Consider the following 16,781-nt stretch of genomic DNA (forward strand, 5'->3'; position numbering starts at 1 on the left):
GGCACTAGCAACAATTTGTAGTGACATTACCATAGTGCCACACTGGGTGAATTCAATTTGGTTCTGAAGATCACTTACATCTTAGCTGCCAAAAGAAGTTGTTCAAATGTTGTTTATATATATATATAACAAGTCTACAAAACAAAATATTGGAGAAGGATTGTATGAGTAATAGGGCACGAGACAAAGTAAAAATAGCAGCGTAGCTGTCGTTAGGGTCATTTAGAGAAGAAGGGAGAGGTTTGAAGAGCTTGGATAATGGGGAGAGAGAGAGAGAATAAGAATTATCAAGAGGTTGAGCAATTTTTAAGATAGAGATAGTCATGGAGGGAGAATGTTGTTTAGATGTATGAGGATGAAAATAGATTAGTTAAATTACAAGATTTAAATTTAAATAAAAAGAAAATTTTCTCTTCCAACTATTAAAATACCATTTGCTTGGAGTATTTATGCATAGATGATATTACTCTTTTTTTTTTTTTTTTTTGCAGCCCCAAATCTGAATAGGGCGTGGTGGGGCAGGGACAATTCGACAAGATTTAGGGATTCAATATTAATGAAGGGCAAAATTATCCTCTAGGGAGTAGGAATTAAAATGGCCTTTCACTGTAGATCAGAAACTATAGAATTAGTTAACGGAGATTAAAAATTAAGATGCATGCCATAATTGTACCGTGCCCTAAAAACCCCTAAATTTTATATTAAGGTCAACCCTGTGGAAAAGCTCCTCAACGGTCTCTATGGCAAGGTGGCTTTGGTCTCATGATAATAAAATCTAATCATAATTGATTATTAAAAATACAATTTACTTAATTATGTATGTTGATAGTATATCTAAAATCATGGAATTTTGTATGTTTTGATGATTGGCTCAAAATCTTATAAGATTCGTAGATTGCTGGATCTATATTCATAAGTATCCAGAATATTTTTAGAGCGAAGCTGTCACAAATCCCGTAAAGAGAAGGCTTAACCTGGTCTCATTTTAGATTTCATAACATTCCTAAACCTCAAAAATGGTATACATACCCTCCATTTTGCTGTCTGCTTACGTGACAAATCCTCTCATTTTTATATAGCCTAATGTACAAGACTAGATTGTGCAATAACCTTAACAAAACCCCTAATACATCGTGAAACTTTGCATTTAGGCCCAGTTATTCAAATTTATGCGTCCCTTCTTATTTAAAAAAATAATGACCTCCAGACATAACCTATAAAAATTGTATTCAGGCCCGCTCCTTGCCCCGCGGTTTATTCTATTCATGAAAAATAGAAAGCAATACTTGCGGCAAAAATAAACCAGAGCAGCAGAGCAACAACCCAGACATCAGGCTGAACAGCTTGAATTCTTTCTAAACTATTTTGCACTCTTCTACTTAGAATTATTATTAAAAATAAAAATAAAATTGAACACACACACACACACACCTGGCTTTTGCTAGCATTTTTAAGTCACTCATGCTGGTTTTATTTTCTATTAACAGTTTTATTTTCTATTAACATTTTGAAATTTCTGCCCTCACATATTCCGAAAGTTGGAGTAACAATTTTGAATATCCACTATCCTGAATGATTGTAAAGACCAATAATTTTTTAAGTCACTCATCCCACAGCTTTCTGCCACCGATATACTAGAAACACCAACATCTAGGTGTTCATCAACGCTTAGACTTTACAAGTAGTTTTCAAGGTCACTTCACAAATGAGCTTTACAAAGAACCAAAAACAAAAATGGAGTTAAGAACTTGAAAAGTTGAGCCTTTGCTTGTGATTCTCCAAAGCAATCCCCGTAATCCACTTGGAAAATGGTAAGTTTTGAGGTAATAATCATGACATGCTTAGCCATCCAGCAAAAAAAAAAAAGGTGGACAAGCAAGCTATGATAAAAAGAACACTTGCCATTACTACATATGAAGCCCACTGCACCAAAATAACCATGAAAAAAAGAAGCCTCTTAATTAAGCGAAGTTGACACCACTCATACTGTCAAAGATGCCTAGGATCGAAGAAATACATACCAATAGAACACATGGTCATTCTGAATTGTCATAAAAACCTAACATAAAATACAAATTCAAAAATGTGCCACAGCCATCTTCCGATGACAATCAATGTTTGCTAATACCAAGAACAAGAGAAAAAAAGTTCACACCCACCATTTTCTCCCATATATCTCCAAGGTTTAAATACTCTGGAGCTGGGAGAAGGAAATCCGAATGACTGACCGGTCAATGGTGCTTGCATGCTTACATACAAGAGCCTCGGTAGCCTGTTCCTCATTCTCAAACAGAACCAGGGCCTGCTTCTTCCCATTGACCTCAAAAATTTTGCTGTTCACAATTGTGCCATGCTCCTCCAGGTGAGTTACAATTTCATCCTCTGCGATGTCTTGAGGAAGAGCTGAAACATGGATCATTTTGGTTGGGGCACAACAATATCGGTAATTTTTAACTGCATTGTTGTTGAAGCGGTTAAGGCTGGACCCAGCATACTCATGGGTGTCGGGGGAAGGCGTGATGTTCGGATACTTAGAGAAATTCACCTCCATCCTCTTCCCAAACAAAATTGCACCCTGCCATAATAGGGGGAAAAAATGAAATCAAACAGGATGATGCAAGGTACTTCTCATTCAAAATAATGCAGACCAGATCAAGCCAGAAACAAGCAGGTAAGCTATATGCATGTGTTAGACCAGCCACCCAACTTTCAAAATTATGATGAGAGAGAGGGAAAGGAATTTATTATATTCACAGTCACACACATTATGTGAACCACTTGCACCAATGGGAGAAGCTCAGAATGCTTCAGGATGTCCGCAGGCACAAAGAAGCAAATGCGACAGCATTGGGTAGGAGCCAAAAGGTGTCAGATGATCATTTCTTTTACATCGCCAACATACGCACTCTTTCAGTGGCACGTGGCATGCACAAGGAAAAAAGTAATGTAGTGGCTTGCTTTGTCTATTTCAACAGGGACTGCAGGCATACAGTACGGGATACAGATGAATACCGAAACAATGTTCAAGGTGCTGACAAAAAGAGACAGACTCCTGACAAGAATACTTTAATTGATAGTGCAAGTAGAAAAGTTGGAAAATTGATGAACAAAGGATATTCAGGCCACAGCAAAAAGAAGCATGACATCAGACAGTCACACCAGGAACTAAAAGGCCTTTGATTTTGTGGATAAATCAACAAGGTTTTTTAAAGTATGGTAAGATAGTAGGTAAATAAAAATCCAACTTGTTATGAAATATTAATACTAGGTTATTCAAGCCAGCAAGTTATAGGAAAAAAAAACTATTGCCGAGAATCTCACTTTCATCTGTCTATAGTTGCCCCCTGTCATTTTTTTCATTCTTAATTCCTTAAAAAGACTCATTTGCCATACAGGTTCACCAATCGTGTCAAAACATAATAGTTAGGAAACCAGCAAGTGTTTTCTGAGACCTAATGACTTTGTGAAATTCTACTGAACAAAAATTAACATTCTTGCGACTAATTTATTAACCAACATCATCCATATCTCAGAGATCAAATAGTGATTTGACAATTAATGCTAATAAAGTTAACGAAATGGCAAGAGCAACCAAACCTTCAAGAAATGTACAGCCAATTCAGCCTGAAATCCATCCCCCATTTGAACAAGTGCATGATCTGGTTTATTACGCAGTAGCTTGATTCTTATGATGTTGCCATATATTGAAAACAAATTAAAAAGCTTGTCCTCATCAATTTTCTGCAGTAAAAATACAAATTAAAGGATTAAGCAGCCTTCTGCGAGCTAGATAAACAAGGAGAAAATCCATAGAATGGGGAGGGCTGGGCTTACATCAGGATTCAAATTAGTGACTAAGATTGTGCACCTGTCATTAGTACCACTTATTCCAGGAGGCAAACCACCACCAAATGCAGCTGCAATTGCCGCAGCATTGCCCATCTAATAAAAACAATTATAGCAGTGCATGCAAATACGATTGTGATAAGTTTTTTTGGAGGTATCAGAAAAAATGTAAATGAAGACGCACATTACTCAAATTAACAATATGTGAAATTAAGAAAACAGCATCACAAAAAAAAAAAAAAAAAAAAAAAAGAACATGTTAACAACTCACAGTTGGCTGAGAAATGCTCACCTGTGCAAATGCAACTGAAATTTAAAAAAAAAAAAAACAAAAAAAAAAAAGAGAACCTATAAGCAAATAGATGATGCATAAAAACTTCAGTGAGAGAGAAGTTTAGAAGAGGCACCTCTTGCCCCAGGTTGGAGTGCGTACAGACCCCCAGCATCACCATATCCAGACTGTCACAAAACAAAACAAAGAAATAAGACAATAAACAACACAAAGTATTAAGAGAAAAAAAAATAAGCTTCGGAAAAAGGTACATATCTGGCATTTGATAAGTAGAGCCGGATGCTTATGGTAGCTGAATAAGCATAAACAAAGACAATGAAATTGCAACTCACCTGTGATGATCTTCCTCTCTGTTCGGTAGGCAATGATGGATTTGTGAAATCTCTGAACAAAGACAATGGGCACATTCAGCAAAATAGCAAAAACTGAATTACGATAAACGAAAAGGATGTGGAATAAAAAGAGAAGCAGACAAATGAACAAAAAGAAAGACCCAGATACAATAATTTATTGTCCCTTATGTAATATAGTTATTAATCACACCAACACTAAAATTTGACAACCTCAAAAGAAACCCTGGCAATGGAGTTTCTCTGTAAAAAAGTTTACCAGAACAGAAAAGTCTCAGTTAGCTGCATTGAAAATTCACAGGAGGGTCAACTTCAATACCAACCGCTCAAACATGTAATGATGCCCTCTTGCTTTGAAAAAAACATTTAAAGAATGTCGCTCAATATAAATTCCCCCCCACTCTAATTTAAGTGGATGTTTGGTTTTTCACTGAATTTAGTCAGAGGTTTTCAAATGAAATTCAAATAGATGATCATGGGATCATTAGTCAATATCACACATTTAAGCCTCCAGCTTACACGAAGGCATAAGGGGAACAGTTGTAACTTGATTGAAGAAGTGGAAGTGTTAAATATGGCGAGGTGTAATAAGATCATTTGGTCAATTAAGGGCACTGCTACTTTCTTTCAACGACAATCACCAACTTGATTTTGTACAAGGGCACAGCAGGATGGCAGTTTCTTTTTTCCTTTTCTTGAAAAGGGGCAGCTCAGGAGTGCGAGGGCTACAAGAAATGGAAAAACAATGAGACCACATAATGATAACAATATTGCTATCGCTACATAATGGAAATGATCTAAAATCATTATAAACTGTCATAATTTCATGTGATGAATTATTATTAAAAAAATATTTTAGATTTAACAATAAATTTTTAATATGTTTGTGACAATTTCGAGATGTAACAACAAAATAATGGTTTCTTGGAAAATTTACTTTCAAAATACAATTCATGTTCAAACCCTCGAATGCTTAAAACCCTATCGAATAATGGTAATCATCATGGAAATATAATAGCATTAGAGTGGTCATAATGCATATATAACAATTAAAATTTATAGATTTTTGTGTATTCTTAACATGATAAAAGTTTTCCAAAATTGTTGTAATGTCTAGTATTTGACCCATGCTAACTATGACATATTGATAATTAATAAAAATATTTCAAATGTATAATTTAATAAAAATATATCAAGCTCTTGATAATCCATTCAAGTCCCATAAACTTGTGGATGTAGCTACAATTTAAATCTTGACCACTTTATGCTCATTGTTCTGCAATAATGGTAAAATTAGATACGGATTGGTTATTCTTTACCATTATCATATCAAATATTGAAACACCTATTCTTGAAACAAAAAAGAATTTAATTATTCTGACAAAAAAAAGCATCCAACTAGTTATCCCGTAATGGATAAAGGAAAGGAAGAAAGAAGATGCAAAATATACTAACAATACAAAAGAAATATGAAATTTCAGAGATCTCATTGGATTTGGAGTACAGATCCTCTTTAATTCATATTTTCTTTAATATGACTATTTTAAGTTTTTATTTGATAAGAACTTTGAGTTTCATATTGATAAAGATTTAGATTGCATATCAAGTTTTGAAGCTTTCCTTTTTATCTGGAAAATTTCATGCCAACCCACCATTAATTTATTTGCCATAATGTAAGCAATGGCCTTTCCAAGAAACATTCTAATGCATTGTCCTTGAGCAGGGAAAAATTGCCCTACTCTAGGTCTCAAACTGGGCACTTTTTTCACAGCTCCATCCAAGACTGACTGCTAACTCTGCAGGATTCTTGCTCACACCCAGTCCAAATGGGATGGGTGTTAGCATTGGATGGAGCTGAATAACACAATGTTAGAGCTATCTTCTCAATTAGGAAAAAAATGGCTTGTCATTGTGGAATATAACAGACAAAATGAATGCAAAAGAATTTCGTATGCAGACATAGGTGGACAAAGAAATGAGCAAGATGGAAAAACCAGGTTATCTGATGGAAATGTAAGCATATGGCTAAGCCTAAGTAGTTTGAGGCATTGATGAACTTTAGTGTTTGAAAGGACAGCAAATTAGGTTTTATTTTGACCATAAGGAGTTGACTAGCCTAAGTTTTTAATGTTGCATTTGGATTATTAGGCATCAGTTAGTGATTATTGGTTTACTTCTGCAGCAGAGGTGGTGTATAGAACTTGTTAAAGAAACCCAACGAGATGAGAGGATTAAAGTCAATAGCATGTTTTCTACGATATCATAGATTATGTTAGCATGAAATGCTGAAGGATTATTTTCCATTCTTGCTTTCTAACTATTACTATCAAGGTAGGGTACTGAATGCAAGACCACCAAACTTTAGTTCAGATGGAATCTCCTTTTATCCTCCAAGCAAGAGGTCAAGGGTTCGATTGTGAGTGCCAACACCCCCATTTTAACTCCCAATTAGTAAATCCCCAGTTCCATGAGCAATGGCTTGGTGTGCAGGAGCCTAGGTTCTGCACCACGTGGGACAGGGTGCGTATAGGATAGTGGGTGGGGTTTAGCCCTTCTTGGTTCCAAAAAAAAGGTGCTTAATGCAATTGGTTGGAAATTCTCCTCAAATGCATTAAACTACATAACCTAGAACTCAGGTTTCCATCCACATAAGCCTTCTAGTTTCCAAACAGGGCCTAATCTCATACAAACATATGCCCAGGAAGAAGGCACTAATTCAGGTGGTTAACATAGGAAGCAGATTATAAAATGACATAAAAATATACAAATATAATACCTAATTCCTTCAAACTGACCCGTATCAAGTGAATAAGAGTATCGGTTGTTTCCAGAATTCAATGATCCCCACAAATTCAAGCCTTTAATGTAATACAATTACGTCAGAAAGAAACCTCACAATTACTATCATTGCAAAAAAACAAGTCAACATTAACATGAAAACATCGCTCTCTTTGTAGACGACAAGATTAGGGACCATCAAGTCGATTTAGTATAATATGCTCAAGTTCCTGTTCTCCTTGTTGGCAATAAGAAGTCTAACATCTAAGCCAATCCAACTAACATTGAATGTAAGAGCAGAACATAGAACGAGCATGCAAGCCTGAATATTAAATGCCATATAATTCAGAATATGAATAATGAATAGCAAATGTAATTTTGGCATTGTGTTTTGCAAAGCTTTCAATGACCTATAGGTTCTCAGGGGTGATAGGCAAGTGGACAATTTTTCACTAAAGTGTCCCTCTAATCCTATCCCCGACCCCAAAAAAAAAAAAAAAAAAACAAATTTTTGTTCCTTTTTACTCTTTGTCAAATATTTAAAAGGATTTGCTTGCATCTTCTCATACATTTTAATTTTTGTTTCTTGTCCACAAAAACAGAATTGGTCGGCTTTAATGTGATTATCATTAACAATAGACTTCTCCAATAATCAGTTTGCTTGAACTGGCCAATTGGAAATCAAATAGTAAAAATACAACATTTTTCTTAATATCAAATACATCAAATTGCATTTCAGTTATCAACATACCTAGACCGCTCGTTGTTGTAATTAACTTGCAACTCGTTGAGACTGGATTTGAACAGGAAAAGGAAACCAGTAAAATACCTATATCATGAGGAAAAATAAAAATAAAACACTGCCAATCTAACAGGAACTTACTTGGAAAACTGTATATCTAGCTGACAGCAACCATCATATATATTGCGCCCCTACAGACGTAATCATACCATCATTCATATCAGGTTCCTGGTCCAAAGGCCTCAGACGAAAACAGAAATTTAAACACAATAAAATTTTCATACTTGCAAAGCAGTTCTTGCTTGCAGAGCACTCTGTCGTGATTGATACTGGATAAGGGCTTGAAAACCTACACAATTAGGCAAAGGAACATTTTACATATATACTGAACAGTCTTCCTTACATGACAAAAGTAGGTATCCTGAACTCCAAATCAGTAATTACAGGGAGTAATCAAACTAAGAAAAATATTTTAAACAAATATACAACCACAAAACAGCACAAAATCCACCCAACCAGTCATTAAAAACCAATAACTTAAAACAGGAGTGAGAAAACTTGAAGAAACTGACCAGCTGACTTCTGAAATGTGACAATCTTCTCTACAAATCCATGAGGAGAAAACACTTGATGCAGAACTTCCACTGTTATAGGATAGAGCATGTGATGAATTGTAACTAAGAGGATTCGGTTGGGTTGTGAATCCTGAGTGACCATAGCAGAGCATCATAGAGACAGAGAGAAGAATAAATAGAGAAGAATGTATAGTTGAAACAAGAAGAAACCAGAGGGAGAGAGGGGGGAAAGAGAGAATAAATTGCTTAAAATTTTCAGCTATATACAAATTTGTATAGAGGTGAATGAATAGGTAAAGAAATAAGATAAATATAGAGCGACAGATAAATTGTTAAAAAGTCATCAAACAAAATTCCCTAAAATATATCTGCTCCCAGTTCATGCAACTAACCTTGTAACTAGATTAAATCATTATTATCGTTATTGACAAGTTTGGCAACAAATGAAATGCCCGCTCATGTCTCTCACAATTGGCCTAGAACAATATAAATAATGAAATATAAGAATGCAAGATATGCCTGAGAATTTACAAAGAACACACGCACATAAACACACATACAAACAAAGTGCACTATAAGCACTTTCCAAGTTAATAAGTATGCCGGATATGCTCCTCATAATACATTATAATTCAACCTTACACACATTATCTAGAGTTTGTTAACCCAGGTTTTCTGCTAGCTACAGGAATCACTGATGATCTTCCAGGATATGAATCCATAATATACAATTCTAAAATACATATGAACCATAGCAGGTCACTAAATAGCATCTGTATTAGCAGTTTTCTGAACCACAAAAAGTAATGTGCCATTATCAAAATGCTTAACAGAGCAACGAATACCAAAGATCCTACTAAGTTTCATGGCTATTTGTTGATTTAATAATAATACCTTCCAAAATAGCATTAATAATCAAATCCAAAATTACATAATTAAAACTACACACTTTCTCAACATTAAAAACCAAATAATCCTCTAAATGCCAAATATATCCAGCATGAATTGCTGATCACAAACACCAGCTCTATCCTTCCATAGGTAAAGGACTGCATAGGCCTGTTTGGAACATTTGACATGGAAGACATGTTTATGAAACGCAGTGTTCTTGAAGAAAGAGAACTGCCTATGCATATGTAATTACACTTTGAGGAAATAAAGCAATCTCCTTATAAGTTGGGTGGGAAGCACTAAGGTTACTTTCAGCAAAAAATGGTTTACAATTTAAAATTGAAATATAATTTGTAGACATTACTACCTAGTCTACTGTTTACAATGTACTTTCAGTAACAAAAACTGGCCCAATGTATTCAAGAGTGGACTTTTTCTGTAGGAAGCGAGATAATCCGATTTTGTAAATTCATTACCATAGCCAAGAATTAAACAATTTTGCTGAAAAAGGATCAAATTTGCACTAAATTCAACTTGAAAGGAAGTGGGGAGAATAACTGCTGAGCAAGCATTTTTGTGCTCCATGAAAATCCTGAGTCTATATTTGCTAATTGATGTACAAACAATACCAAAATGGATAGGTTCTTAAATTCAATATAAGATATAACAAGAAGAGTGTAGGAGAGAGCACAATAATTCTCAGGCTGTAGGCAATAAGGCCTCAAAAGCACTTTCCAATCCTTCAAAAGCACTTTTGGATGCATCATGGTATAGTGGCGTTTGGCTATTTTAGCTTTAATGAAATTTTCATAGTGACCAAAATGCCAACAAACAGATCTCATAATACATCATATCATATTATTATACTATGAGTATGATATAATATAATACATCATGTCATATTATTACACCATAAATATATTATGTTATATTATTGCATTATTATATTACATTATATTATTGTAATAATATAATAATACATTACTGCATTATATTATATGATATTATATTATTATTATATTATTAAAATATATCATAATAATATTACATTATATTACTATATTATATTACATTATATCATAATAATATTATACTATACCATATTACATTGTATTACATTATGATATTATATTATATTATACCATATTACGTTATTATACTATGCAATATAATATTTCATGACATTATAATTATAATAACGTAATATTACATTACAGTATATTACAATATTATGCCACATAATGTTACATTATAATGATGTTACACTACATAATAATACATTACCATATTATATTATAGCATATTAGATCATATTGTGTTATATTATTATACTATAGTATACAATATTATGTTACATTACATTATAATAATATTACACTATATTACAATATCATATCATATTATATTATAATAATATTATACCATGCAATAATCTTTTAATATATAATATTACATTGTATTATACTCTATTGTACGATACTATGCAATGTTGTCTATTATCATTTTGTCATACCAAAAGCACTTGCTCAGCTTGCTTACCAAACACATGTTAAAGTTTCACAGGGCTTTATAAATGCGATTATAGCAAACAACTTTTTGCAGAAGCTTTACTTTCCAAAAGCTTCAAATTCCAAAAGCTCTACAACCAACAGTAATCCCAAAAAGGGCTTAAGGTTGCCCATTGCCTCAAATTAACTACCCAAACCGTCTCAAACAATCAATAAACATCAAGATAACAAGCAGGATGCCCTCTTTTGAAATTTAACCTTCTGGAATACGCAATCATAAAATCACACTTGTACAAATACAATATTTCACTACTTCCATTACAAACCTGATCACCCCTTCGTCCTTGAGAGTTCTGGTCTGCTGTAGTCAACTCCTGATGCGAAGAAAATTGGATGTAAACATTCCTTCCCCTTAAATTGCAAAATTGTAACCCATGTCAGAAAACTTTTTTTGATATTAAACCGAAGCCAGATACTTGTAAACTTTTCAAGAAGGAACTAAAAAATATATATATATATATAATAAAAACTAGTATTGAATCTAAGGCACAGTTTTTAGCATATGAGAGTTTAAGATACCACATTTAACCTAAAGCTCAGGCCTCTAATCGTCTGCAATCAAAGAGAACCAGACAAATAGTACCAGGTCATGCAAACACAAGCCATGGGATATTACAAACAAACATACATCACAAGCTATGCTATCGTCCTATAATATTTTATGTACATGATGACCATAATAATAGCTAGGGATGGAAAGCTAAAAAATTCCATTCGAAAAGAAATTTTAAGCATTGAAAATGAGGATAACAAGAACCCATAAGAGTTCTCCTTAGTTTATACAAATGACTGCCGAACCATGCCAAACAAGGCACTTTCGAGGGCACCGAATAGGACTGGCCGATAACTAGGATGAGAAATCCATCTCTCCCGATTCTTCTCTCTGTCTCTCTCTCCCCTGGCGATCTCTCCATAGATGTCGACACAGATGCCCCCTTCCTCAATCGACAGTTCAGATGGTCTCTCCCACAATCGATGTCAATGAACACCCTCTCCCATAATCCAGCATGGTTCTCAAGCCCTAAATCAATGCCAACACTGTCATCCTTGATCGACACCGATGCCTCTCCCTTAGTATGCCTCTCTCTCCCCCTCCCTCTCCCTCCCCCCCCCCCCTCCTCACTCATTCTCCCCTTGACCTTCTCTCTCCCCTAGTTCTCCTCCTTTTAGAATTAGGGTTAGGATTAATGTTTCTCCCTCTTCTCCCGATCTTTTGTCTCTGGTACACCTAAGCTCAATGTGGCACGTACGGATACCGAACCAAACCTATCATCAGCCATTACGACCCCTCATATCAGTTAGGCGAACCTTGGTTTATACAATGTGAGATTAGAGAAGTTTCCAAAGCTAATCATTGTGTCAGAGACAATTTTAAGGAATTCCCCTTTTAGGAAGAACAATGATGCATATTAAACAGAAAAATAAATATCAGGATTTTACCATCTAATAGGCAAATAGTAAGTACTCTAGGAGATATTGAATCATTTTGTCACATATAAATATATTTTCAAAACATGAACACAATTACATGTACTTCTACAAAGAGAGGTGGTCAACAAATTTCAATGGGTTATCGGGGGAAAAAGTCGCTTGCTTTAAAGAAATGGAAGAACCATGATTGCATACACCAAGAATCAAGCATTCCAATGGACCTATTTGAACTAGAACATGAAGGTAGCTAATAGAGGCTACCTTTTTGCTCAAACCATACTAAAATTGTCCCTCATATATACGCCACTTTTCAAGGATCATACAGCAAACTCTATTTCTATGATTGATAGTGTCCATTTTCTTTCCCAATATACTCTAGCAAAACCCACCAAACACTCACCTAGTCCCATGTAAGGGAATCATGCAAGGTCCAGTAGGCTTCAATCGTCACTGAAGCTCATATATCAACAGAACATGACATGTACTAACAATGTTCCCATGTCAAAGGCAATCCACTATCACCAATTCTTGGCACCATTGGTGCAGGAACCAATCATATCATTCCATTCATGTCAATATCTAGAATCCAACAAACAAATTTTCATCACAACTCAACAAGACCTAGTAATCTTTTCAAGGAATGATCAAATTTTAAAGAACTCAAAAATATCTAAACTTCAACTGGGCTCAAATTCAATTTCAAATTCTGTCAAGATTAAGTACCCCTTGCCAAATCTGCTAATAAGAGAGAATCTATAACAAGTTCACCAGCTCAGTTAATCAATGACAACCAGTTTTATAGATGCAACAATCATGACTGCCAGATTTGCCTCCACGAGTTAACCTAGATATCTTTGATACACTTTGGAAGTCCACACTTCATACCTCAAGAAAACAGAGGAATCCTAAAAGACCAACTGCAAAGTGTGGAATAGGGATCACCCACATGCTGCACCTATTTCAAATATTGCTAAAGTTTTTTATAAGTCAAAAACCTAATTGCTTTCACTACATTGTAGCATAAATTCCTAGGATATTTGGTTCATAATTGACTTGTTTGCAAAGTTACTAGCTTACAATGGAACACAACCTGTCTCCCACCAAAAGTTCTCAAGAAATCCAGTTGAGAGATGGACCTCACTCACTTTCCAGGAAACAAGACTATGGCATGAGATATCTGATCCAGACCAACATGGAAATATGGTTAAATTTTGATGAAACAACAAGAGAACCACTGATAAGTGATAACTGATGGAGCGGTTTCCTAGTGACTTCATCTATATTTCACATTTATTCTTATTGGTTTCCAAAGCCATTCCATATATCATCATTTTTTTAGAACCAATTTCTAATTCACTAGCCAGTTCCTGCAATTTAATTCTCAGAGTGTTATTATCGTAGAACTACTCCATCTTAATGCCCAAAAATGTACCTGTTAGGGTATTTTTGTACATGTTTCTCAAAATAATATAAATATAAAAATGTGCATTCTATGTCCTCTCAACAACTTTACTTCCAGACTAGATCATCTTAGACATGAATCCTCTTAGAAAAAATAGTCCATTGTACATTATGCTTCTCAAATGAACAGCGGCAGCACAAGCAGTCTTTGAACCATCATATGCATACTAGATTAGTCTTACAAGCTCATAAATAAAGGAAAAAAAAAAAAAAAAAAGGTGCCCACCATAATGTAACATCCCTTTAGGGCAATGTAAGCAAAAGAGACAAATGGAGGGAATTATACATAATAATACCTGACACTTGGTTGAACATTTGAGTAGTACTGCAGGACATTAACAGCAGAAGGCAAATCATGCATCTGGAGAAGAGCCTGAGATAATAGGAAGATACCAGAGCTAACCCATGAGTAATACGATCCATACAAATCATTACAAAAAGAAAAACAGTAAAGTGTAAAACCTGATTTTTAGCCCGTAACATCACAAGCTTATTGACAGGGCCAAATGGCTGCACTAACTGAAGAAGGTCGTTCTGTAAAAAATAGAACTAAATATGTCAAACTGACCGAAAACAGAAAAGCTTTCATGCTTTCGTTGAAACAATGCATTCCAAAAAAATAAAAAATAAAAAAAGCACCTCCGATATTTCATGCCCAACATTACGAATGTGAATGACTTTGGAGGGCTCCGTCATCCTCGCTCGATCTCTTCTGCAAACAAAAAAAGCAGCAAAAATGACAAATTTCTTCACTCCTTTTGTCAAAAGACCAACTATAAATAGTAAATTCAATTCCAAATGATCGAACAAGTAATAAAACGGCAAAAGAGAGCAAAAAATGGGAACCACCACAAACCCTAGAGGCCCATTACTGCACCAGACGCAAGCTACGGTCTTAAACCCGAATTAGAACACCGCACCGGAGCGAATCGAAGACAAAGACGGAGAAAACCAACGATGCTCTAATGAATGAAGGAAAGTGCAAGAGCTCACCTTGAGAGACGAAAGCTCCAAGGATCTGCGAGGGTTCCGAGGAGTTGGAAGCTGAGCTAGCTAAACAAAATCCAAAAGCATGAGGTTTGGCTGGGGTTTTTCTCCACCCCTCTCTCTCCCCCTCCGGCTCTCTTTCGAACCCTAGAAATGGCGGATCGGAAGACGAGATCGGGCTCCAACGGCGCAACGGTGCGTCCCCTCCCCTTGCCCTAGCTCTGGATCTTTTATCCAGTTCGCGACCTCCGATTAGAAGTCTTACGGTGCTCCGAGGAACAACGAACGTTTGATTCTTTCTCAATTTTTCCAAGATTTGATTCGTTGCTTGTGGCAGGAATCAGATAGGAAAATTGCGGCCGTTCGATGACATCGCCGTAGGCAAAATGGACGTCAGATATTTGAAGGAGCGCCGTGGTTGTGTGGATGTTATTTGGACCTGCGGCGTAAGTTATCTCTGTCGGACTGTAGTTCGGTACCCCTAGGGCCATTTCGGTGCTGATTGACAAAAAAATCCTCTTCTGCCGTGCTTGGGCAGCGCTCATCTTGCGTCAAGACCCATGGCATGACTCAATGGTGCAGATTTTTTGAAATTACTTATCCTGAAATGGTGATTTTTGTTGAAGGAAGACATGGGATCAAATGGGTGAATGAGTTTCTCTTACAAAACACAAAAAAAAAAAAAAAGGTGAATGACTTTGTGGGACAGATATTTGATTGAAGTAGAAATGGTTCATGTGGAAATTTTTCTGTTTAAGAGAAAAGGGCTCTCATTATTTTGCAACATAAACATGAAATCGCTTGCTTATACTAAATGGAGCCATGATAGGAAAATAAAAACATGTCATCTAAGTAATATTTTTGTTTTGTTTCATTACATTGTTGATCATATAATTTCATATGCAAATAAAATGAGTTAGTTGATATGGTGTTTTCCATGGTGTAATTATTTTAATAATGATCTTACGTAATCATGTAAACAGTGAGTGAGAATATTTTAATTGGAATGACATATAAAATATATTTGTCGTATCCAATCATGCTTATGAAATTAGCAATGCCAATTTCATTATACTTGATTTCATATAAATTTTAGTGACAAGCACTAATCTTGGAAGTGAAACAATATGTGCACCAATACATTCTATCAAATTCAATGATGATACATGATTTTTTTATTGATCCTCCATAAATACCACCGAGGAGAAGCAGTATTGGAATTAAAAGTGCCATGATATAATTACTTTGAAAAAAAATTGTATGATGTTTGCATGTTGTACTCATGAAAAAACTATAAAAGATAAATGCCCATTATCCAATCTTAAATAAAAAATTTCAAGTTTAGCAGTTTTAACATAAAAATCCACTTGATCACCTTACATATTTTATCTTGTATGCATATTTTGCAAAATGTGAAGCCATGGCATCACCAAAATTGAGACCTTTTCCAAGCAAAATGGGATTAAAAATAGCTATCTCCTGAAATAGATAAGTCCAATGTCATACAAATATCTCAGCACTCTAAGAAGCTGCCGTGGGCTTAATAAAATTTCTCATTGCTTCACTCTTTCCTATGAAAGATACTTATTCAACCCTAATCGTAGAGTTAATTGAACTCAAAACTTATATATTGCTACCTTAGAGTATAAATAATCTTCTTGCCTATAAACTATAATTAAGAAAACGTTAGTCAAGCTCTACTTTTACCATATAAATAAGAGTTATACAATAAGAAAAGGTTTACTATTATAAACTATTGTCCTTCATGCACTTCTTATAACAATTAGTTGTCCAAATATAAAACCGTAATCGATCACCATATCAACAAAAAATAAAAAATTGAGGGACAAACTCACTGGT

At 35.0% G+C, this 16,781-nt stretch overlaps 1 protein-coding gene across 4 annotated transcripts; it reads right to left on the reverse strand.

Moving 5' to 3' along the window:
* Positions 1-1,934: 1,934 nt before the first annotated feature.
* LOC105038032 (polypyrimidine tract-binding protein homolog 3) lies at positions 1,935-15,145 on the reverse strand. 4 transcript variants are annotated; one of them, XM_010913712.4, is made up of 15 exons: positions 14,928-15,145; positions 14,574-14,646; positions 14,397-14,468; positions 14,231-14,307; positions 11,309-11,393; positions 8,581-8,713; positions 8,293-8,357; positions 8,150-8,199; positions 8,018-8,059; positions 4,471-4,522; positions 4,254-4,305; positions 4,118-4,152; positions 3,835-3,942; positions 3,598-3,741; positions 1,935-2,575 (listed from the first exon to the last, which is right to left on the reverse strand). In XM_010913712.4, exons 2-15 carry the CDS (start codon positions 14,628-14,630, stop codon positions 2,186-2,188), a joined length of 1,362 nt encoding a protein of 453 aa, XP_010912014.1. In that variant the 5' UTR covers positions 14,631-14,646; positions 14,928-15,145; the 3' UTR covers positions 1,935-2,185. The 4 variants fall into 4 exon arrangements, with proteins under 4 accessions (XP_010912014.1, XP_010912015.1, XP_073106985.1 ...); XM_010913713.4 differs by having other exon boundaries at positions 4,139-4,152; positions 14,928-15,144; XM_073250884.1 differs by lacking the exon at positions 1,935-2,575 and having other exon boundaries at positions 3,599-3,741; positions 3,869-3,942; positions 4,139-4,152.
* Between the last annotated feature and the right edge of the window lie 1,636 nt (positions 15,146-16,781).

Source organism: Elaeis guineensis, chromosome 1, assembly GCF_000442705.2.
Source record: "Elaeis guineensis isolate ETL-2024a chromosome 1, EG11, whole genome shotgun sequence".
NCBI lineage: Eukaryota > Viridiplantae > Streptophyta > Magnoliopsida > Arecales > Arecaceae > Elaeis > Elaeis guineensis.